The 25,073-nt window shown below is 42.6% G+C and overlaps 1 protein-coding gene across 5 annotated transcripts in view; it reads left to right on the top strand.

The window, feature by feature from the left end:
- LOC139239126 (alpha-actinin-1-like) overlaps positions 1-22,218 on the top strand; it is a 102,731-nt gene extending 80,513 nt beyond the window's left edge. For 2 of the 5 annotated variants that reach the window (XM_070867673.1, XM_070867672.1), the window contains exons 14-21: positions 1,719-1,859; positions 1,943-2,125; positions 4,643-4,777; positions 6,733-6,912; positions 8,567-8,713; positions 16,589-16,654; positions 18,311-18,469; positions 19,532-22,218. In XM_070867673.1, coding sequence (XP_070723774.1) covers positions 1,719-1,859; positions 1,943-2,125; positions 4,643-4,777; positions 6,733-6,912; positions 8,567-8,713; positions 16,589-16,654; positions 18,311-18,469; positions 19,532-19,690 — 1,170 coding nt within the window. In that variant the 3' untranslated portion in view covers positions 19,691-22,218. Of the gene's footprint in view, positions 1-1,718; positions 1,860-1,942; positions 2,126-4,642; positions 4,778-6,732; positions 6,913-8,566; positions 8,714-16,227; positions 16,309-16,588; positions 16,655-18,310; positions 18,470-19,531 lie in introns of all 5 variants that reach the window. The other 3 variants (XM_070867671.1, XM_070867670.1, XM_070867674.1) reach the window with 2 other exon arrangements.
- Positions 22,219-25,073: the final 2,855 nt, after the last annotated feature.

The following is a 25,073-nucleotide window of genomic DNA, read 5'->3' as shown; positions in this document are numbered from 1 at the left end:
CATATCTGCAACCGTAATTAGAATTGTCATGCCAGCTGAGTCGCACAGCGATAACTTCACTGATTTCAAAATATTTGCTTGGGATCCAGTTTAACAGTATTGCAATACTCAACTTTTGAGTTGGACATAGAAAAAAGGTACCTTTTTAAGATAGGCAATTATATATGCAAACACATGCAACGAGTTTGCCTTTTAAACCGTTCGTTCCATCTCTCTCTCCCCTCCACCTTCCTGAAGGCTCCTGATGAGGTACAGTGCCCACAACTCTGTACATCTTTCTGTATCTAAATAGGTATCCAGCCGTACCCAATCTTGTTTTCACTTCAGATGCATTTCTGCACAGTTTCCATTAAGAGTCGTTGAAATAAACAGGAGTAGAAACGGTGACTGACCCCCAACCCCCGGCCTGCATTATTGAGGCCAATTGTGCATACACTAATCCAGCTGAGACTGGGTAACTCGTAACACATCAGCTTCAAGCCTGCATCTTTCCTGGTCTCTCCAACTCTGCTTGCTGCTGGTCAGTATGGCTACCAGCTGTGATGGGGGTGTTTATAACCAAAGTCAATCTTTGAGGCATGAAAATTCATTAAACTCATGAAGAAATATACTTGCATGGAGCCAGAACCTGATCATGCCTAGACCAGTCCAAGTGCCTTTCACCAGTACCCGTCCTGTACTGAAAGATTTCAGTCCATGAATAGTTTGTAAATACATTATGGAAAGGTTTCAGATGTGTAAATAATAAATCCTAAATATTTGAATCATCAGCATAGGCGGTCCCTCGAACGAGGATGACTTGCTTCCATGAGCTCACAGGTGTTTCAATGAAGGACCAGATGTTCAAGTCCTGAACTCCAATTGGGGTGGAAGATGCCTGTGCATGAATTTTTTTAGCGTGTGATGACTGGCATACCAGACACCACATGGGCTTGACGGAGCTAGGCCTTTATCCAGTGGCAAGGGTTAACCAGGACGACTGGAGACCTGCTCTGCTGCATGGAACTAGTGCACGCACACATCGCAGTGTGGGCTGCCCCGTACCCTCATTTGCCATTCCTCCGCCACAATCTCTCGCTGTTCCTCCACAAACATTCACCGCATCTCTGCCACGGTCTCTCGCCCTCCTCCGCCAAACATTTTCCTCATCGCCACCGCGATCTCTCGCCGCTCCTCTGCCACAAAAACAATCTCCGCACTACCTTGCTATGTATACAATGTCTGTCTTATCTATTTTGTATTGTCGTCTTGGTGCATTTCTCTCCTTTTTTATAGAAACATACTTGAATACAGTGAGCATCGATGACTAACCTTTGCTCGACTTGGGCTTTAAAAGAAAACATTACCAGTAACAACTACTGTGAACAGCAAAATGCTATGTAGAAAAAAAATCAAATTGCAAGCAAATGCATTGTGAAATTAAGAACTTATTTTAAACTTGGTTCACTTAGTTGTATAATTGTCTGGGCTTGTCTGGCTAGAGAGTTGTTTGGTTCTATGATTGCACATGTAAATCTCCAAGCTCCAGATTTTCTGTTCTGTATACATATTTCTTGACTAAGCCCAGCCCATTCGTTCCGGTGCATATGGGTGCAGAGATCGTCCTCCCCTCCTCTGCCCTCCCAGTCTCAACACCTTAATTTATCTGTTTCTTCCCAAAAACCTTTTTTTAATACATAAGTGGTGCTTTTCTAAAATGTATGCTGCTGTTTTAACAGAGGACTGAAAAGCTGCAGGAAACAATTGATCAGTTATATCTGGAATATGCCAAACGGGCTGCACCTTTCAACAACTGGATGGAGGGAGCCATGGAAGACCTGCAGGACATGTTTATTGTGCATACCACCGAGGAGATCCAGGTACAAACTGAGAGCAACACAAGGAGCATGAGCATGCATATATCAGCGGATTGTGTGTACTTATCAGCTTGCTCTTTCTGCAGGGTCTCATTGCAGCACACGAACAATTCAAAGCAACATTGCCAGATGCTGACAAAGAGCGAGACGCAATCCTAGGCATCCACAATGAAATGATGAAAATTGCCCAGTCCTATTATATCAAACTGTCTGGTGTGAATCCTTACACATCCATCACTCCACAGAGTATCAATGAAAAATGGGATAAGGTAAGAGACTGCTAACAGCCTTCAGTATCTGAAATACAAAGTGTAAGCATGTGTACTTTACATTAAGGTGTGGTGGGGAGGGTTATTGGACATTGTGCACCGGGGATCTGGATTGTTATGCTCTTCCTGTACTATGTGGGAAGTCAGGGATGCTTCCGGTGTCCCTGACGACTAACGTGTGTGGGAAGTGCATCCGCCTGCAGCTCCTGACAGACCACATTGCGGCACTGGAGCTGCGGGTAAATGAACTCTGGAGCATCCACGATGCTGAGAATTACGTGAATAGCACGTTTAGTGAGTTGGTCTTACCGCAGGTAAAGGGTACAGAGCCAGATAGGGAATGGATGACCAACAGGAAGAGCAGTGCAAGGAAGGTGGTCCCTTGCGGTCATCCCCCTGCAAAACATACACCGCTTTGGGTACTGTTGAGGGGGATGACTCATCAGGGGACGGCAGCAGCAGCCAAGTTCATGGCACTGTGGATGGCACTGCTGCACAGGAGGGCAGGAAAAGAGTAGGAGAGCTATAGTGTTAGGGGAATAGATGGACGTTTCTGCGGCCGCAACAGAGACTCCAGGATGGTATGTTGCCTCCCTGGTGCAAGGGTCAAGGACGTCTGAGTGGGTGCAGGGCATTCTGAAAAGGGAGGGTGAACAGCCAGTTGTCGTGGTGCATATAGGTACCAACAATATAGGTAAACGGGATGAGGTCCTATTAGATGAATTTAGAGAGATAGGAGCTAAATTTAAAAAAGTAGAACCTCGAGTAGTAATCTCAGGATTGCTACCAGTGCCATGTGCTAGTCAGAGTAGGAATCGCAGGATAGCTCAGATGAATACGTGGCTTGAGGAGTGGTGCACAAGGACGGATTCAAATTCCTGGGACATTAGAACTGGTTCTGGGGGAGGTGGGACCAGTGTAAACCGGACGGTCTGCACCTGGGCAGGACTGGAACCAATGTCCTAGGGGGGAGTGTTTGCTAGTGCTGTTCGTGAGGAGTTAAACTAATATGGCAAGGGGATGGGAACCAATGCAGGGAGACAGAGGGGAGTAGAATTGGGGCAGAAGCAAAAGATAGAAAGAAGAAAAGTAAAAGTGGAGGGCAGAGAAACCTAAAGCAAAAAGGGCCACATTACAGCAAAATTCTAAAGGGGCAAAGTGTGTTAGAAAGACAAGCCTGAAGGTTCTGTGCCTCAATACGAGGAGTATTCGGAATAAGGTGGACGAATTAACTGCGCAGATAGCAGTTAACGGGTATGATGTAATTGGCATCATGGAGACATGGATCCAGGGTGACCAAGGCTGAGAACTCAACATCCAGGGGTATTCAATATTTAGGAAGGATAGACACACAGGAAAAGGAGGCGAGGTGGCGTTGCTGGTTAAAGAGGATTGAGAACTGGTTGGCAGACAGGAAGCAAAGAGTAGGAGTAAATGGGTACTTTTCAGAATGGCAGGCAGTGACTAGTGGGGTACCGCAAGGTTCTGTGCTGGGGCCCCAGCTGTTTACATTATACATTAATAATTTAGACGAGGGGATTAAATGTAGTATCTCCAAATTTGCGGATGACACTAAGTTGGGTGGCAGTGTGAGCTGCGAGGAGGATGCTATGAGGCTGCAGAGTGACTTGATTAGGTGAGTGGGCAAATGCATGGCAGATGAAGTATAATGTGGATAAATGTGAGGTTATCCACTTTGGGGGCAAAAACACGAAGGCAGAATATTATCTGAATGGCGGCAGATTAGGAAAAGGGGAGGTGCAATGAGACCTGGGTGTCATGGTTCATCAATCATTGAAAGTTGGCATACAGCAGGCGGTGAAGAAGGCAAATGGTATGGCCTTCATAGCTAGGGGATTTGCGTATAGGAGCAGAGAGATTTTACTGCAGGCCTCACCTGGAATATTGTGTTCAGTTTTAGTCTCCTAATCTGAGGAAGAACGTTCTTGCTATTGAGGGAGTGCAGTGAAGGTTCACCAGACTGATTCCCGGGATGGCAGGACTGACTTATGAGGAGAGACGATCGACTGGGCCTTTATACATTGGAGTTTAGAAGGATGAGCGGGGATCTCATAGAAACATACAAGATTCTGACACGGCGGGACAGGTTAGATGTGGGTGGAATGTTCCTGATGTTGGGAAAGTCCAGAACCAGGATGCACAGTCTTGGGATAAGGGGTAGGCCATTTAGGTAGGACTGAGATGAGGAGAAACTTCTTCACTCCATTGTTAACCTGTGGAATTCCCTGCCGCAGAGAGTTGATGCCAGTTCATTGGATATATTCAAGAGGGAGTTAGATATGGCCCTTACGGTTAAAGGGATCAAGAGGTATGGAGAGAAAGCAGGAATGGGGTACTGAGGGAATGATCAGCCATGATCTTATTGAATTGTGGTGCAGGCTCGCATGGCCGAATGGCCTACTCCTGCACCTGTTTTCTATGTTTCTATGGATGTAACAACTAAAGAGTGCACACGAGGGCAAGAAGGGCATCTGGAAAATTAAACTTGTGTTGCAGGTTCAGCATTTGGTGCCAGCGCGTGATCATGCCTTACAAGCAGAATTTAACAAGCAACAGTCCAATGAACACCTGCGTGAGCAGTTTGCAAGCAAGGCTAACGTTGTGGGACCCTGGATTCAGAATAAGATGCAGGTTGGCGAATTCTTTTGTTGTACACGATCGACTTTGAGTCTCTTCTTGAACAATAATATTCGATCTCCAGAATCTAATCAATGTACAGCTATTGCTGCCATAGTTGGCTCTGAATTTTATACATTTTTCATATTTATTTGTATGTTTACACTGGCAATTCTAGAGAGCCTTAATAGATTTGTTATCTTGCTTTGCTTTACCTCTAAGCACCACCTAGTTTCCACCTGACAAGTGTGGCCATTCATGATATATAGGTACGGTAATGATGTTGTGGTTATGGAACTGAACTAGCAACCCAGAGATTGTGTTTAAATCCCACCATGGCACGTTCTGAAATTCAATTCAATAAATCTGGTCCTCTTATTGGCCACAGCTAGAATAATTACCATGAATGCTGCTGGATTGTTGCAGGGAGAAAAAAAGCATTCACTAATGAAGGAAGGGCACCCACCTCCTATACCTGGTCTCATCAACCTGGAATTCCAATCCCAACTATGGTTTAACTCTTTCTAATGCTGTTTAAAATAGCCTAGCAAGTCACTCCAGTGTCAAGATGAGTGATGCAGTGTTATCCACATTGAGAAATTTTAAATTATTGATATCCACCCTTCCCCACAACCACGACTTTGAACTTGGTGTCTGCCGTAACTATAGTAGAGGTATTCTGGGTGGTACTGTGATGATTTTGCCCTCTTTTTTTTTTTTTAAAAAGCCATTTCTTTCCTCTGCTCTCTTTAAGGTGTTTCTTTGCTGGTCTATGGTTCCATGGGCACTGGGTGCCCTCTGATACCTTGCCCAATCAGGGCATTTCAAATTAGGAGGGCATTGCTATCCTCATCCAACATCCATACACACACGGTCACTAAATACAATTACAAACAGGAAATCTGTCTTTTTCCTCTTCCCACTCTGGGTGCTGAGCCCATTGCAAGCATCAATGCTGCCATTTTATCTGAGATCAACTGGTTTGGCAGCAATGGGATTGAACCTGGGATTAATTACTTGACTGCCTTCATCAGATAAATCATTGTAGAAGTCTTTTTTTCCTTCGAGTTACAGCATTTTTAGTACACTCTACTTCCTGCTTGCAATTTAAAAGCAAAATTCCAGTCCTACCATTCCTTTAAACTACCTGTTGAGGTGGTTCTGTTTTGCAACCATCTGTAGTTCCAAGTCTAACTTTTGTAGAGCGTGTAACATTTATGTTGTACCCATTTTGGTCCCTGAACTTGCGTAATTTGAAAATTAAATAATTATATTGGGCAAATGCAAAAGTTCTGAAACCCACATTGATAATTTTTGGGGGGAATGAGGTGCCTATTTGTAGGGTGAAGTCCAAAAATACAGGAATCCATGTAGTTGGAAAAAAATAGAGGATGCGAGGAATGGTTGAGGCTTTGTGATATGTGATGTCAACCTTGAAGTGGAGGACAACATATTTGAAACCTTGCAGAACATGACAGGAAAGTTTATAGAATGATACAGCACTGAAGGAGGCCATTTGGCCCATTGTGCCTCTTTGAGCTATCCAATTAGTCCCAGTCCCCTGCTCTTTTCCCATCTCACTGCAAATTTAGAGGAGCAATGACCATAATATAGATAAAAATAGAGCTGAGAAAAATTGCATTGGAGTGAGAAATTAGATCTATTGCATGAGGAGGCAATTGAACAGACCAGACCACTAATTTGACATTGTTGGCTATTCAGTCCCTAAAAGGGTTAGTAAAAGTGTCAGATTTTAAGTAGGATCAGTCAAATTAAGATTACTCAACTTGCTACCTAAAAATGTTCAATATTAGCAGCTATCCTGCGCACATCCTTAGCAAAACTGCCCAATTCTCCCAGTTGAGTTTGTACGCAATGTGACACTGGTCTGGGGAAAACAGGAGCTGATTGAGTTGACGCAACAGGGAGGTTGTTCTCTGTTCTAATTTTTTTTTTAATGTTGTAATTAGGAAATTGGCCGTATTTCTATTGAAATGCACGGCACACTGGAAGACCAGCTCAATCAACTGAAGCAGTACGAGGACAGTATTGTCAATTACAAACCCAACATTGAGAAATTGGAGCACGATCATCAGCTCATCCAGGAGGCCCTCATCTTTGACAACAAGCATACCAACTATACCATGGAGGTACTGATTACACTTTTGAATTCTGCCTATTTTCCAGATAAATTGCACCATCATCTTGTATTTAAAATCTGTAGCAAAATACCTATTGCTGTGGAACACTGGACCTCTGATCATTGGCCCTAGGGACAGCTGCCAGCTTTAACTGTTCCCACTTATCCAAACTCTCCCACAGAGGGAAGCTGATTGTTGAGATGCATGTCGCATGGTAAAATAGCACTAGGAAATAAGAGCAGGAGTAGGCCATACTGCCCGCGAACCTGCTCTCATTCAGTAGGATCATGGCTGATCTACCTCAACTCCACTTTCCCTCCCTTGCCCAAAATATACCAGGTATCTTGAGCATCCACAGCTCTCTGCAGTAGAGAATTCCACAGATTCACATTGCTCTGAGTGAAGAGTAAATCTTCACAGATCTATTCCACCCTAACTGGATTCGCCCTTTCAGAGTTGAATAGCTTTGGTTATCTTGATTATCCAGCTTGCTGACAGTGGAAAAGTAGTGAGATGGACCAAAAATAAGAATAAAATCTACTAAACTCTGATAACTGACAATATAATTGGTAATCCTATTTTATGCTAATACAACATTACAGCAGCATCATGCATTTAAGGCAATCGACCAGCTCTGCTACGGTGTTAGAAAAGTTCATTTAACAATTCGAAGCATGCAGCACAGAAGAGCTAACAAATTAGTCCCACTCCCCAGTTCTTTACCCATAGCCAAAGTGTGGTGCTCAGAATTGGACAGCGTACTCCAATTAAGTGTGAGTAAGTGAGGCCTAACCAGTGATGTTATAAAGGTTTAACAATAACCTCATGTAATTGTATGCATTACAAAGAGACATAAGCTCTAGCAACCTGACTCATCTAACCTAAAGGTTCAGTTATACTGGGAAATGCACATTCTGCTCGCCAGTTTGACAAACATTTTTATGTGATATTGGTGGGGCTCAATCCACATGTACCAATTTCTGAGAATTGGTATTTTGATGGATCATAAATTGGCCTTTATGCAATTCTAAACTTTTGCTGTAGTTATACTTCATTCTGCACAACATTGACTTTTTAAACTTGCAGTTTGTGACATTCTCGAGTGAGCAGGTGCGCTGCCTTTAAATTTACAATTAGGCTACCCTGTCAGTTTTATTTGAAGATAGAAAGTTTGCAAACATTGGTTGGTGAACAGGGTTCTTGTGTTTAAATATGTATGCACACCGCACTGCTTTCCCCAGGCAAGGCTGGTGCAAGTACAGTCAAGGCTGCCTTGAACCACTTGAAAGCTCCAGATGTTGCAATGTAACTGGGTCTTCAGATTATAGCCTTGTAGCCCATGCCAGACCTTGGTTTCAACAAATCTGAGACATGTCGTGTCCTTTGATCTGGAAGGCTGTAAATTAAAATGATAACCCAACAAGTACAGAAGAGTGCGGAGTATTAAACGTGCATGGTTATCGCATGTTGCTCGGTCTTTAACAAGGCTTGCTTTTTAATTTAAAAAAAAACCTGCAGCTCAGCCTATTGATGACATGAGCAGGTCAGATTGCTTTGATTTTAAATTTTGTTCCGTGCTACATTTCCTTCCTGCTGTATGATGTATGCCAAATAAAATGTCTTAACGACACAGCTTAATTTGTTTTTTTTTTAAATGTAAAAGCACATCCGAGTTGGCTGGGAACAGCTGTTGACCACGATTGCCAGAACTATTAATGAAGTAGAAAACCAAATCCTCACCCGTGATGCGAAAGGCATCAGCCAGGAGCAGCTTAACGAGTTTCGATCATCGTTTAATCACTTTGACAAGGTGCGTTTTGTGACTAGTGTGCATGCCATTCATCCATTAATAATTAAAATGCCCGTTCGAGGCAAGATGATTAGTTGCTTTCTTCTAGCATTAGGGTAGGTACTTTGTTGTGGCAAGTGTGGTATTAGTACCTGAAGTGCCACTGAAGTCCTGATTGTTATCTGTTGGTGTGCCTCCAATGTTTAGTGCAATATGTAGTACAAAGTTGTGAGTACAGATATATACTTACTCACAATCATTTACTCTGTGCATAATATGACTTGTACAGCTTCACTAATCCGCCTTCAGTGTTTCCACGTATTAAACCCAGATTATAGCACTGGGTGTAAGTAAAACAAGCGTGAGATCAGTGCTCATTACAGCACCCTCCACTTTACGCTTTCACATTAAATAGTGTGGTAAATTCACTGAAAAATTGTTGCATGCGAGTTGGAACTAATGTGCTATAAAAAATTATAGTCCTGTGCCCACCCTTGAAGGTTTATTTCCCGTTTATATTCAAGCTCTGCACTTGATTAGCCACGTACATCTGTTGATTCTCAAAACAATGGGCGAACTTGTAATAACTGACTTGATGTTTGTAATTTGCCAAATAGCAGTTGTATTCATAAGTAGTTGATGGGTGTGCCTGCCTAGTCGCTCTTTACATGTGTAACTAAGCGCAGGGTTTTTTATCCATATCGAGTCTGCTTTTCTGGAATGAGCAAGACTCACAGCCACTTCCCTCACAATAATGTAACAGATTACTTCCACAGGGCACCCAAGAATTGATTTCCTGAAATTCTCCCGAGTACACGTACTGAAATCACATTGTAATACTGTTCTTCAATTAAAAATTGGCTGAGGCAGATAGTCAAAAGCTTGAAGTCCAGTGATTTTGTTTGAGGCGAGATGAGTGGAGAGAGAATTCCAAAGCACGGGTATTTTTAGTTTTTTTTATATATGCAATAGTCATTTCGGATGAATTTGGACTATGGCCTGCTGAGCACTTTGAAAAGCATCTGCAGGCCTTCATCATGCTGTGGTTTATGAACCAGAAAAATATTCCCATTGACAGGCGTTCAATTCATACGCACTTACCTAACTGCCATCTCTGAGTTGAAACTGCAGCAAGAGAAGTTGGCTCTCTTTCTACTGTGGTTCTGAGCTGCAACAGAGTTGTCACAATAGAAACGATTATGGGTAATCAGCCACAGCAAGCATTTTTGTTCCAGCCTGGTTACAGCAAGCAAAAACAAATTGCATAAATTAGTTACGTGAACATAACTAAATACAAATTACTCTAGACTCTAATCATTAACATTAAACAAGGGAAATCTCATTACTTCAAATAATGTGTTTCGATCCATCTAAATGGTGTGACGTGTTGTATTACCCACTGATTATTTGGTTGAATTTTTTTGCAACTTTCTAAAATGTTTCTCATGTCCCGCGCCTGCGAAACCTTTGACCAGATTTTCCACAAGCTTCTTTCCTCTTATACAGTGGCTTACTTCTGGAGTTGCATCATTCTCCTCTGTGTCCTCCCATCCCCTTCAGACACTTGCCACAGTTCTGCTTTCTTCCTTCTATCCAGAAAGAAGTTTGTTTAATGGTTGGACTGTGTAGAATGTATGAGTTGTAAGTTGCATCATGTTTTGCTCGTTAGCTTTTAAAAATTTCCTTCTGCCTGTTTTAATTTACACTATTGAATTAAAGTCTTGAATTGTGCTGCAGCGCTTCAAAGGTTAACTGGGAAGTTGCATTGATGCCTGTAAGTGTAAGCAAATAAGTGAGCGTAGGTTTTCTTTGATCCCCATTCAATGAGTTCTACTACTGAGCAAAATTGACCCAAGTGAGAGGGTATGCCCCTGCACCTCTAAATGTTGGGAGTCTTCTTGCAGGATCACATCACATCAGCCCGCCACACATCGCTGCCCATTAGTCTGCTTGTGCCTGTTGCTTTCAGGGGATTTCCAGCTGTTGGGAGTGCCATCCAACACTTCAAAGAGCAGATTTTACCTGTCAAAGCTGCTAAACCAGCACTGTTGCATTGGACACTGGCTTTGAGTCTCTGAAATTGCATAAATTCGCAGTCGGCTCTCCAAGCTGGTGTGCTATGTTTTGGGCCTGGCGCACAATTGGCTGTGTTTTACGAGCGCCTTCACAAGCTGCTTCAGATACCTTGGTGAAATGACAGTCGGGAAGCTGCTGGCATTCCTGTTGGCCTGGAGGGTCCTCATGATGCTGCTGTTCCTCCAATGCAGATTCTTGCTTTGATATCTCTGTCCGAGCATTCAAAAAAACCAGATTGCGTGCATCCCAGTTTCCATTTCAAGCACGCTGCTGCCACACTGACACTACATCTTAAGCCAGTCCATTAGGCAGTGCTCCTTGAGGTACACTTGTTGGATCTGTGAGGAGTCTATTTAAATTACATTTATTCCTGTATAACTGAACATGTAATGGATTACTCTGGTGTGCTGCTCACTGTTAATTAAACCAGATACATACTGGGAATTGATCTATTTGTGAACTAGTTGATGAAATGCTTGTTTTAGTATGTAATCTATTTAAGGGCGACCGTATAATCCTACATTATATCGAGTTGGATAATTCCAGCTTCCACGGTGGCTCAGCACATTTATCCAGCTAGTCGCAGAGTCGTACACACCAGGAAGGTGCTAGGTTTGATGCAGAGTAGATAGGGGAAATCAGCCTGGGTTCCTGCTCCATATTTTTATCTAGCAACTCCCATTGTGTATCCTGAAATGAAATGAAATTTCGACCACATATCCACAGCATAACTAAGACCGCCTATTTCCACCTCCATAATATCGCCTGTCTCTGCCCTTGCCTCAGTTCATCAGTTACTGAAGCCCTCATCCTTCCCTTTGTTACCTCTAGTCTTGACTATTCCAACACACCCTGATTGGCCTCCCACTTTCAAACCTGCACAAACTGGAGGTGATCCAAAACTCAGCTGCCCGTGTCCTAACTCGCACCAAGTCCCGCTCATCCATCACCCCCTGTGCTCACTGACCTACATTGACTTCCGGTTAAGCAACATCTCTTTCAAAATTCTCATGTTTTCAAATCCCTCCATGGCCCTCGCCCCTCCCTATCTTTGTAATCTCCTCCAGCCCCACAACCCCACGAGATGTCCACGCTCTTCCAATTCTGCCCTCTTGAGCATCCCTGAGGATTGCTCCACCATCGGTGGCTGTGCCTTCAGCTGCCTAGGCCCCAAGCTTAAACTCCCTCCCTAAACCTGTGTCTCTCTACCCCTCTTTCTTCCTTCACGACGCTCCATAAAACTGACCTCTGACCAAGCTTTTGGTCACCTGCGCTAATTTGTGCTTATGTGGCTCGGTGTCATTTTTTAATTCTCCCAATACCCCTGTGAAGTGCCTTGGGACGTTTCACTATTAAGGCGCTGTATAAATAGTGTTTGTTGATATCCAATGTGGACAAGATTGTACTTGACTGAAGTACTGCCACCTCCCTCTGATAAAACAGCATTCTTCTGCTCCCTGTCAAAGTTCATATGTGACGCACGGCCACTTTTATTGTATGGTTACCGTGGTATCGCACCCAAGAGTTGACATCTTCAAAATGGGGAGACCATTATTAAGCAAAGTGAAGGACAGTGCAGCTGCAGTGCTTTTTGTGCTCCACTTTCTTCCTCCTCTGTGGTGCTGAGACAGTTTCACTGGCGCTGACTGCCCTCTGGCACCTCACTTAAGTGGTCGCTCCCCCAAGTGCTTCTACACCTTTGGTTGCGGAAACCATCACCGCTAGCCCAATCCTGCCCTGATTTGGATGTTCACGCTTTCCAGCCGGAGTCCGTGGATAATTATCAGGCTGTTTTCTGTGGTCTCTCTCTTTAGCAGCTATTGGATTTAAAACAAAATTCTTCCAAGTCCTACTGTAATCTGAGTATTTTCCTTATTTCATATTTCACAAACCAATATGGAATGGAAAATATGTCCGTCTTTGAACAACCTTTTCCGTCATTGACTGGTACAAGCATCTCCCTTTCAAGAACAGGTCATACTTGGCTGTTGCTCATGGCACTTGTGCATATTTTACTGTGCAGTCATAGAGCTGAGCTGCTGTGATTCAGTAATCACACTGACTAATGTGTGAATGCATGTGTATATACCCCTGACGCTTCTATATATGCTGTGCCTTAATGCTTAGTGACCTAATGATCCGTCTGTTAGTGTCTGGGACACGATTACATTTGTCACTGGGCAAACATTTAATAAATCTTCAATGAATGCAGAGAGAATGAAATATTGAACACAACAGCTCATTGTGTAATACATTCTTGAGGAAATCAATATTTGGATGTGGTGTAAAACCTGATCCTGTTAAGGGAATGCATATGGCATGCTGCTCCTTGGGTTAAACCTTTTTTTATTCCAGAACAATAATGCAACCAGTCAATTGTAGTAGCCCTTTATTCCCCATTGCGGTTATTCTTGCCTCCTTCTCTTCTGCCCCCACCCCACCCAAAAAAAGCAACAATTTATTTCACTTAGCCTTTTTTTGAATGGGGTTTCAGTTCCAAAGCATTGCTATATTTTTTAAAGTGTGCAATAAGTTCCAGATGCCCACTGTAGACAACATTTGCATGGAATAAAATCTGTGCATATGTTGAAAGCTACAGAGAATGTCCAATGCCCTTTGGGAAAATTAAATACAATATCTAACATCCTGGCACCACCACAACAACTTGTATTTATATAGCGCCTTTAACGTAGTAAAACATCCCAAGGCACTTCACAGGAGTGTTACAAGATAAAATACATAAATTTGACACCGAGCCACATGAAATTATGGCAGGTGACCAAAAGCTAGGTGAAGGGTAGGCTTTAAGGAGTGTGTTAAAGGAGGAAAAAGGCAGAGGTGGAGCGGTTTAGGGAGGGAGTTCCAGAGCTGGGTTGAGGCTGAAGGAGATTAGAGATGGGGAGGGGGATAGTGTCTTGTCATGACCTGTGTTTTTGTAGATTGAACATTCCTCAGAGGGAGTCAAAGATTAATGCTGTAATCTGATTTCTCTGATAACTACTGATGGCTCACTAAGCATTCTGTATACTCGTAACAAAGAAACCAGCTTTATAGCAAATACTAGGTTGTAATGAAGTTGCATGACATTTTGTGCAGTTGCGCAGTGTTAGTCAGCGGTTACAGTATTGTTACACTATTGCGTAGTATATTGGGACGCTGCACCGTGGTATTCAACAATCTTGAATTTACACATTGTAATGTCCAATTGCACAATTCCACCTCCTCCCCAACTAGTACACAGATTGTGGATCTTGCATTTGAAGCCCTCTTTGTACCATTACCAGTGATGAGCTATTCATTCTATCTAAATGACCATGTATTTACTCCTTGGTGGCAAACTTGAATGTTTAATTTGCCAAGAAAAATAAATGTAATGTCACAAATTGATCCCATTCTCAAAACTGAATATGAAGGGATTTTTTTTAAAGCATAGACCCTAGGAGTCACAGTAAAGATTACTAGCTAAAAGAAGTGGTTAAAATCTGCTGCAGTGGTGTGTTGATTTTGCTCCCTGTTCCTGCCTGATTGTTTTGGCAATAGAAGGGAGAAATGTGTCCCACTCTTTCACTGGACTTCCTGCAAGTGGCTCAGTGGGACTAGCCGTTTAAATTCTTGTCTTGGTTTAGTTTAAAAGCTGACGGTTGGAGCAAAACTGTGCGTGTGAAAAGTACACAGCACTGATCTCCAGCTATTTCGAATTGCCTCGCGACGTGAACAGTATACGTCAGGACATGTCAACCGCTTGAATAGTTGGGACAGAAGTGGGAGAGCTGGACATGTTCGTTCACTGCTGCAATTTGTTTGGTTCCCATCAGTGGGAAACCTGATTAGTGTACATTTAAATCTATCAAAAATGGCAGACTTAAATACAGTATATTTTCAATGACTAACAGAAGTATCAATTTTCCCCTCTACCTTCGTAACATTTTCAACAGAAAGTACAAAGTCACTGACCCAATTCCTTTCAGAAGGTCTGTTGGGCTCAAATTGTGTGGATCCATTAACTGCAATTTTAAAGCAGAATTTTTTTGTGTGTTGCCGTTCCCAAAATATCAGGAGAAACCCTAGAGTTATAATTGAGTTATTGCAGACCTCGTGTCTTGCATACCTAGTTCTTGCTCTTTCTACAGTTTCCGAACTCCTGGATTATGATGACGCAAAATGGAGTTGTAATTTTGGGTTGTGCATTGTGTTGCAGTGTAGCTGCTATGTCTGGTGGAGCTGCCAACTGGTATCTAGTGGGATTGCAGCCGTTTGTGATCGGTGCCTTAAACCTCCAACAGCTTTCCGTTTCCTAAGTGTGGCTTTTATTGTCTGATGGCCAAATTTTATAATCTTTTGATTTTCATGATTTTTAAGAGTAGACCTGATGAAATTTAGAAACTTCCAAGCAGTTGCAATCTTAATGTTCCTATTCACATGGTAAACTAATTCTGTGATATTAGAAAATTTGACTTCCAAATGATTATGGACAAAAGTGCTGAGCCTTTGATCTTGAGGGAGTTCTGTGCTCATTTTGTGTCCCTCAGGACTTGGTCACTCAAAATGTCATTTTCTCAGGTGATGGTAAGCTGTGCAAATTGTAGTCGTGTATAAAGCCAGTTAAAATCAATCCTTTTTGAAGGGTTTCTAATAAAATTTCTCCATTTTAATCAAATTAGCCTTTAAAACTATGCAAAAGTGAAAATCTGGTGGATCAACTTTGAATTCTATTTACTTAATCTTCGCTATAGTGATTATTTATTTGCACTAGTTTATACTTTAGTTAAAGGGCTATGTGATAAATGATGATGACCTTGATAAAGTTGCAGTGTTTTGGAAGCTCTGCTCATTAAGATTAGTATAATGTTCATATGGAGAATTTATGCCGACTTATTAAATTGAAGTGCGGTGATCTAGGTTTGGAGTATTATCCTCTCAACTCTTAAGACCTGGATTCAAATTTGGCAAGGGCTGATCAGATCAAAGTGTTCACCAACTTTTGAGTCCTAAGGAAAATAGACTGAGCCTGGTTGCTAAATGGTACCTGGGAGTGCTTAATGCTGGCTGCAGTTGCAATACATATATACTCCGCAGCCTAGAAATCCTTTGCAGTACCAAAACGGTGAAACTTAAGGTGCAGAAAGCTGCATTTACCAATTGCTCACAATGTAATTCTTTTGTACGGTGTTTTGCAGCTGAAATGTGTGTAGTTTGAGTATGGTTCATAGTTTCATTTGCATTTTCTTTTTAATGTTTTTCATTTTGTCCTCTATGTCTAACATGCCATTTTTATTTTCCTTCTCTCCATCTGCATGCCTTGTGCACGGTGCATGCTGTGCTGCATCACTGACGTCAAAATGCTGCTCTCTACCCCTTGTTTCCTCCCGCCCCCCCCCCCCCCCCCACCCAAAACCAACCTCCACTGTGTGTACATCACCTTACCTGCATGCTCTGATCTGCACCGTGACCTCATGTAGGACCATAGCGGGAAACTGGGACCCGAAGAGTTTAAAGCCTGCCTTATCAGCTTGGGCTACGATGTTGGAAATGACCAGCAGGTATTGATGATTTTGAATGTGATTAAAGTCAATAAATAGCTAACTATGTATTTTTTTTTCTCCTTCTTCTTCTTCTTCTTCTCCTGGATTCTATGTTTTGGTCTGTTCCCATCTTTCTTTTATGAATTACCCTAACCTCTTTTGTATTTGTATTTTTTTTCTCCTCCCCTCTTTGGGTTTCGTTCTGTACTTGTCTTGTCTGACCTGTGACCCCTTGTTTCTGGTGCTATGCCCTGTTGTGTGTGTGTGTTTTTCTCTTGCTTACTCCTGTTGGGAGTAGAAGCGAACGGGCCTGATGGACGCTGATGATTTTCGAGCTCTCCTTATCTCTACGGGCTACAGTCTGGTACGGTTCCTCTTCCCTTCTCCACATCTTCACCCAGAAATACCAGGGGTTTGACCTGTAAGCTCTCCCTCATATTTTAGTAAACCTTTTGTAGAAATAGACATGCCCTCATCAAAGTCAAATTTATAATGTTCTTATATATGTCTACTACACAGGTAGTGTTCTGCAATGTTGGTATGCACTGGGCATTTGTTTGTAACTTATTAAGTGACCAGAGAAGGTTTGGCACAGTAAATCAGTAAACCAATAGAATTTGTTTGAAAGCTGTATTAACATTTTATTAAATTGTTTTCTTTTTTTAAAAAAAAAACCATGCCACTAATTGCACCATTTTTCAAAGTGCTCTAGTTTAGATCATCTGAGCTGCTGTGTAACAGGCATGTAGATGGCTAGGATATTCTACTTCTGCACTTGCCAGCCTGCAGTTATCTACTCTATTAAAATTAATTTGGGGGGGGGGGGGTGATGGGGGAAACGGACAGAAAACATGCCCAGTGTCTTGTAAGCAGAGTTTGTCAACCTTTTTTTTAAAAAAAAAAAAATGCCTGATTGATGCTTAGGTTACACTGTTGCCAGGTATAGAGCCTCCTTTGCCTTCAAACAAGAAAAGCTCAAGTTCACCATTTGTTGATTTAGGTAAACCCAGTAGTTTCTGTGCCAGAGATTTCTATTGCCTTTTGGCACTGACCAGCGTCTTGAAGGGATCTGCTCTCTGGTTGCTTAGTGACAATAGTCACTATTTTTCTAAAACAAGGAATGATAAAATGGGTGTATCCTTGAATTAGATTTTTTTTTTAAATATTGTGTTTCAAATGTTTTGGTGAGTGGAGAATAGAAAGAAAAGAAACTGCACGGAACAATATGGGTTCTCCAGTGACCGAGGGAGCAAGTACACTGATAATGAGCCTTGCAGACTGGGGAGGTGCAAGCTACAACCCCAAGTCAGCTAATTCAGCCAAGGTGACGTTCTGGAGCGGTACAATTGACCTCTGACCTTCCAGGCTAAGGAGAGGTAAAATGTTCCAGAATTCCTGCTTGCTATTTCTTGCCCATGCTAGAAATTACATGCATGGATGTTGAGTGAGGACAGTTTGTGACTTGACGGAGATCCAGTTTATGGTCTGGCTTCCCCTTGGATGAAGATTGAAAGTTACCCTAGTCTCCTAGTACAGGTTGATTGAGACACATCATTGACTTTGTCAATGGAAAATCTTCCTGACCCCTCAACAGAGGTGACTTTTGAAGGAAAGCAATGAATGGGAAAAATGGAATATTCTTTTCACTTGACAGTCTGGCAGTAACTGTATGATGTCTGCATCATACAGGGCTGTCTGCTTTCCTTAACTCTTGGCAGGACTTCTGATCAAAATGAACTGCAAGCTTTTGGATCTCTGTCCAATGGAGAGAGCAACATGCTGCCAGTTCCCTCCATTGCAATTGCACATCTTGTCAGCTAGCCGAAGGTCTGCATTGCTGACATCCGTGGAAAAACCTTTGTCCTGTGTTCTAGCTGCAGGTGCCTGAGTGTAAGGAGAGGCAAAATGGAAACACATTGGGAGGGGGGGGAAAAGATTCTGTTCTTTTTACCTCTTGATCTTGTCTCCAGTCTCTGTCTCTTGGGTTCATGTTTTTACTCTGTTGCTGTGTAATTCCCAGGGTGAAGCGGAGTTTGCACGTATAATGGGTGTTGTTGCCCCCAACAACACTGAAGAAGTCTCATTCCAAGCCTTCATTGACTTCATGTCACACGAGACGACAGACACTGATACAGCTGAACAAGTCATGGCCTCCTTCAAGATTCTGGCAGGAGACAAGGTAAGAAATTAGTCTTGCAAGGTTACAGGAAGATTTGCAACTCTGGTCCAGAATGTAATTCTGATGCTTGTAAACCAGGTTTGCAGTGTTTGTAAAGGCAATTTTGCTTGTTTTGTTAATGCCTTGTCTGAAGTTTGAGCTCTTAATATTGCATGACTTTTCTCTGCAATTTGAGTCATGTATTCTTGGACTTTTTACTTGAAGCTTTTATAGATGAGCTGAAAGTAACAATCAAACAGCAGGATGTACAGAAGTGACAAGTCCTTCACTGGTTTTTGAAGTACCTCATTAATCTTTTGTAAAGGCAGGTTCTACTGTCAGTTGCACAATGTCAATAAGGCTCCACCTGCTAGTGAATCATTGCAACACTGATTTATTAGCTGTTGCCTTAGAGACCAGATGCAATCTATAAGTGGAGTAAAAGCCCTTGTGTTTGGTTAAAGGCATTCAAAGGGCAGGTCTTGGCCTGCGTGCTGCTGTCAGTAGGTCTGATCATCTGTTGGAACAGGTTTTGTTGTGAGCCAATCCAGGGAGTAGCTGTGTCATATTGAATATAACAAGAAATAGGAGTAGGCCATACGGCCCTTTGAGCCTGCTCCGCCATTTAATAAGATCATGGCTGATCCAATCATGGACTCTGGTCCATTTACCTGCCCGCTCCCCATAACCCCTTATCCCCTTATCGTTTAAGAAACTCTCTCTTTCTGTCTCAAATTTATTCAATGTTCCAGCTTCCACAGCTCTGAGGCAGTGAATTCCACAGATTTACAACCCTCTGGGAGAAGAAATTTCTCCCCATCTTTGTTTTAAATGGGCAGCCCCTTATTCTGAGATCGTGCCCTCTAGTTTTAGTCTCTAAGTCTAGCAGGCCATTCAGTTGCAACACCCAAATGCTTGGAAGAAGGCAGGTCACGGAAACTAGAGCTGAGCAATAATACAGCTCTGACCACATCTTGAGCAGATGCCCTGACTCTTGCATCAGTGTAGCTTGAATCTGCGTGTTTTTTCTGGTTGGGATGTCAGAAGATGCTAATGAGCGTTTTGTGAATTCTTCCATTTCAGAGTTACATCACGGCAGAGGAACTGCGGCGTGAGCTTCCCCCGGACCAAGCTGAATATTGTATTGCCCGGATGGCTCCGTACAGAGGTCCTGACGCAGTGCCTGGTGCTCTGGATTACATGTCCTTCTCCACAGCTTTGTACGGTGAAAGCGACCTGTAATCTGATCAGCATCTCTCCACAGCCAGCCCACACTTTTTTTATTTCCCTCTCTCTCTGCTCTCCCGCTTCTGCTCTCTGTTTTCTCTTTCTTTTTTTTTTTCTCTTTTCTCTCTCTCTCTCTCTCTCTCTCTCTCTCTCTCTCTCTCTCTCCCACCACCTACACACGTCAATGCTATGAACAGCATATTGGAGTTGGCACATGCATTTACCGAGGAACCTTTACCGTACATTCCATTGTGTCTTATATTACGACTGTCGGTCTTAAATCTATGCAAATATTTCCATTTTTGCGTTTCTGTATTGGGTGGTAATACTGCAAACTTTTTTTTCCCTTCTGTACACTGCACTGTTAGAAGCATTTGGAGCTCATGAACTGTTATTCACAAGTGCCACAGGAACTTTGTGAATCAGTTTGGGAATTTGGAGGTTTTGATTTTTAAATTCTAAAAGTTCCATAGGAAACTGGCTCCTTTGTATTTTTCCAAATGTACTCGATACTGTAAAACTAAATATTTTTGTATTATAAATATTTAGTATTCCTGCTGGTTTCACTTTTTTCTCCTCCAAATCTAGACATGCGATAAAGATGAGCTGCTTTGATATAATTTTTTTTTGCAGCCAATATATAAAGAATAATTTGCACATGGTGGGCCATGTATGAATAGCACAAATGTATTTTTTATCATTAAGATACTTAGTTCTACAGTGCAGTATATGCTTGAACCCCCAGCTAGTAGTTTGTTTAAAGGGGGTTGGGTTACCTGGCAACGAGTTTACTGAAAATCATGGCTGATATTAGTTTGCAATTTTTTTCTCCTTTTTCATTGTGTTCCAGTGTAGCCCGCACTGCCCTCACTGTACAGAATCTGACAAGTCTTTAGAAAGCAAATGTTCAGATGGTCAAAAGACACTCACTGAAGAGGCAGCCCTTACTTTAAAAAAAAAAGTAGGAGATAAAAATGGTTGGTGGTGGGTTTGAAGGCGGTAATGCAGTCGAGAGGTTCTGCGGGCATCCTAAGTCAACCATCAGCGGGTCACCAGAACCCCAAAGGGTGAATTGCTGCCTCAATACAAGTGGCAGTTATTTATTCTTAATATATAGCTTATTAAAATGAAGTTTGACTTTAGTTGCTGATAGCAGTGAGCTCACTTGAGTGCAGATGAGGCAGTGTTGAAAGTGTAACCGAGACAGAGGTAGGAGCAGGAAGGCGTTGGTACCTCGGCCATTGTTTTTCCAGGAAAAAGTGAGTAAACCATTTGTGGTATAATAGGGTACCACCTCCTATCCTTTAGTGCCAGTGAAGCCATTGTTTCACGATACTGCAGCCTCCTGCTGGGAAATCCAAATCACGTATAAATTGATGCAAAGGCCATGGGTGTAGAATTGCCCCAATCTGGACTGAATCTACCAAGTCTTGTCTCACCCAGAATCATGAAAGGTGTTGGATTCTCTCCAGTGAACACAACTGTAGTATGCACTGCAGGGTAGAGGAAGTGAATTTTAGATTGGAGACCAAGTGAGTTATGCCTAGCAGAATGAAATCATTGAGTTGGCTATTAATCTAGTGGTGACAGAGGGGTTTAAATGCTATCATTGATGTCAAAATGAACTTGTGCTGTTCCAATTATGCATCTTTATATTTTTAGTCATGCGGTTGTAAAGCAAAACCAGTAAGTATTTGAAGCTATAGTGTAACTGGGGGGCTATGGTAATGGCTCCACCTGAGTTTCTGTACATTGGGCGCCTGAGAAAACGATTAAAATTCCGCATCTGGAGAGATTTCCCTCCCCCTCCCCCCGTTTCGATAGTTCAGCCGAGGGCAAAATAGCACATTTTTTGAGGTAGGAAAAAATATTTATCTCTCCATATTTAATCTTTTTTCTTTGTGTACATACTGCAGTGAACTTTAATTTGAATGAAAGACTGCCTTTTTTAAAAAAAAAAATAAATAAAACAAAGCTGGACTTTTTCTGTGAAGGTACTGTGTTTCACAGAAAGATGCCTCTAGTTATATAAAAAAAAACGGGTGCTGTCGTGGGTTTTGTTTTAATTCTTTCAGTTCTCCTCGCTCCTGGGACCTATGCGACGTTGAATTATTGTTGCCACGAGACACAGGCTGGCCTTGAGTTAATAGTAATTGCTGCAGTTTTTTTTGGTGGTGATGGAGGGCTTTTTCTATTTACATTAACATGGGGATTTATTATACTATATATATATATATATATATAAATATATATCATAAACACTTTCATGGACTGTGTGATTACTGCTTGATTTTAAGAGGAAATAAATTGAATGTTCTGAAACAAACATCCCAATGGACAAATGAGATTTTCTGGAATACTAAAGAGGTTTCTGTGAACATATTTTCTCCCCTGCTGTTATAGCCTATTACCATGTTTGTGAAGTGCGATAAAAGTGAGGGCTGCCTTTCTACACTTGATCTAAGGGTGTTTTCAGTGGGTCTCTGCTACCTTAGCCCTATTAGATGAAATAAATCATCATTATTTTTGAGAAAAAAACACAAGGTTCTGGAGTCTTTATTTTAGAAACTAACAGTCAGTCTTTGACTGATTTCCTGTGTGTGGGTGGGGTGTGTGTGTGTGTGGATTTGATGGGTGTTAAAAATCATGAGGGGTCTGGACAGTAGATAGAGAGAAACTGTTCCCATTGGTGGAAAGGTCGTGAACCAGAGGACACAGATTTAAGGCGATTGGCAGAAGAACCAAAGGCGACACGAGGAAAAACATTTTCACGCAGCAAGTGGTTAGGATCTGGAATGCGCTGCCTGAAAGGGTGGTGGAGGCAGATTCAATCGTGAAGTGAGTTGGATAAATAGCTGAAGGAAAACAATTTGATGGGCTGCGGGGGAGTGGAACTGGCTGAGGTGCTCTTGCAGTGATCCAGCACGGGCTCGACGATCCGAATGGCCTCTTTCTGTGCTGTAAACATTCTATGATTCAAGGAGAGCAATTGTGGAATAAACACACCTGATTCTCTGTTGTACACTGTCATGACCTGTCATTCAGATCAGCTCTCAAAGCTGCATTTTCACTGCCTCCAGGACATCTGATGCAAGATAGTGGCACAAGGGTAGCAAATCGTGTTATGTATAGTAAGTGCGGAAATACATTGTTGTGTGTTCTGCCACATGCTCATTGCATCTGGGAAATTCCCCAACGTACCAAGTTACTGTCAACCGTCACAAGTAGGTGGGCTCTTGTATTTTAATAGCTAACTTTTATGGTGGAAAAAATCTCCCGTTTTCTTTTTCCTATTTTGCTGCAGCATCTTCCGGTTTATATCTAGGTGCACCCACATCATACTGAGATTCTGAACGTGAAACTCTACTGGCATTAAGATTCATCAGCCATACTCTTTCTCCATCCCTTCTCTCCTCCCCCTGCCCCCACAATATTAGGAACAGGTTTAGGCCATTCAATGAGAGTAGTTGGGATATTTTGTATTAAAACTCCACCAAGCATATAGTAAAGGTTGAGCTGGTAAACTTGTTGAATTTCAAGTCAATTAGTGCAATTAATTTTTTTTGTCATGTGTTGGATTTGTGTTAATTTGGTTAATATAAAGAATGTTATGTTAAATCAGCTGCTCTGCAAATTCTCCACTTATTGGCAAATTATCTGCTCACCAGTTAATATTTTTGATTGAGACCGCTTTACTGAGGTTGCTGCTGATTATTGCTGCCTTTTTCTGCTTTTGTTGATGCAGAATCCAATGACCGTGTTACATTTCCAAATACAAAATTGAGGCAATGAACTCATTATAGTTGCGCAGTATTACAGCATGTCGATACATGGGGGCCGAAATTCCCTTTCGCCCGGTTGAGGACGGTAACCTCTGGGAGCCTAGTGCAGAAATCCTGCCTTTGAAACTAAATTTGGGTTACAGCTCGTCGCATCGCGCTCCACTTCCTTTTGGAGTGGGACTGGGGGGCGCTACCTGGGCTCATGGCAGACTGTAATGTGGCCCCTCCGCGTAGCGCTGCCATGTTTCGACGCCCTTCCCCTTCCATTAAGCTGGGGGGGTAGGGGGGCTCTGAGCTCTGCAGGACTTATGATGGCCACCACTGGGCCATCATGGCTAAGGGGGGGCCGTGGCTACAGCCCGGCACCAAAACTTGAGTGCCAGGCTGCACAATCTCAGCTCAGACCATGCAAAAGGCGTGGACAATGGCCAGACCGGTGGTTTGGGCGGGGAGGGATGGTAGGGTCTCCTTTTTAAGTTGTGTCTAACCCGCGAGGCTGGCACAGGCATCGCCCGCAGTTGCCTAGCCAATTGGCGCTAGACAGTTTCCACCACGGGGCAAAAAGGGGTTTCCGTGCAAGGTGATCACATCACCGAAGGAGCTGTGGCCGGGGGGGCGGGGGCACAGTGCGACTACATAACTCCTGCGCAATTTTGCAGGAGCCAGTCGGTCCCCTCCACCTCGGGCGCAAGTACTCGCCCCGACTGGAGGCGCACAATAGGGGAATTTTTGCCCCATGGACTATTAAAATTCAATAAAAGGGATGGTGACAGCATCCAGTTAAAATATTTATACTTTCATCCCATCAATCTAAAATTCAAACCCTTTCTCTGAGCCGAATGTTTTCTCTCTGATTCCTGCAGGGTCCCAAATTCTAGATTGACAAAAACTAGCCATAATTCAGTTTTTCTTTCTTTAAATGCAAGTCTCTCTGAACTTCACAGTCTGAGGGTAGTTGGATTGGAGAGAAGGGGGAATGTTCTATGTTTGGTCCTCATTCTAACAATGCCTCTGTCTAATCAGTTCTGTAACAAACTTGCTGCTTTATACTGACACATGATACCAAAAGTAGGAGAGCTTTCATCTAAGGGTCAACATTCCCCAAATGTAACGCAAATTATTGCATTGTGTAATAGCACTTAAAAAAAAATCTATGAAGTGTGTTGCTGTGCCAGATTAGGGGCTTGTCACCACCATACTCAGTACAGCTGTTGGCTGTATAAAACCCACTGCACTGTATGTAATATTTTCAGTCTTGCCTGTATGAATTTAGGCGAGGTTTGCGGAAGGTTTTAATAGTGTCTGGTTTGACCTGGATCTGGCATCCTGGCAGTTTGAGGGTTATGGGAAGGGCAACGTTATATTACACTACCACATTTGTAAAAGTTTGACTGACTTGAGTGTACATGACTAAGATCGGTTGCGGTGAAGCCAGCCATTTAACCATGACGAGCTGACTATCACAATGCTCGCTGTGTTTGGACCTATAAAAGGAGACGCAATACCTGTGGAACCTCGGCTGCTCAGATAACATCAGGCGCAGTGTTAAATGTCTCAAACTTAATTTGGTGCGGGGTAACTAAGATAGGAAACCGATTTAATGCACTTGGGAAATG

This window comes from Pristiophorus japonicus, chromosome 26 (genome assembly GCF_044704955.1).
Source record: "Pristiophorus japonicus isolate sPriJap1 chromosome 26, sPriJap1.hap1, whole genome shotgun sequence".
Classification (NCBI taxonomy): Eukaryota; Metazoa; Chordata; class Chondrichthyes; family Pristiophoridae; genus Pristiophorus; species Pristiophorus japonicus.
Note: the sequence above shows the minus strand (reverse complement) of the source record. Positions and strands in the feature narration are given on the sequence as shown.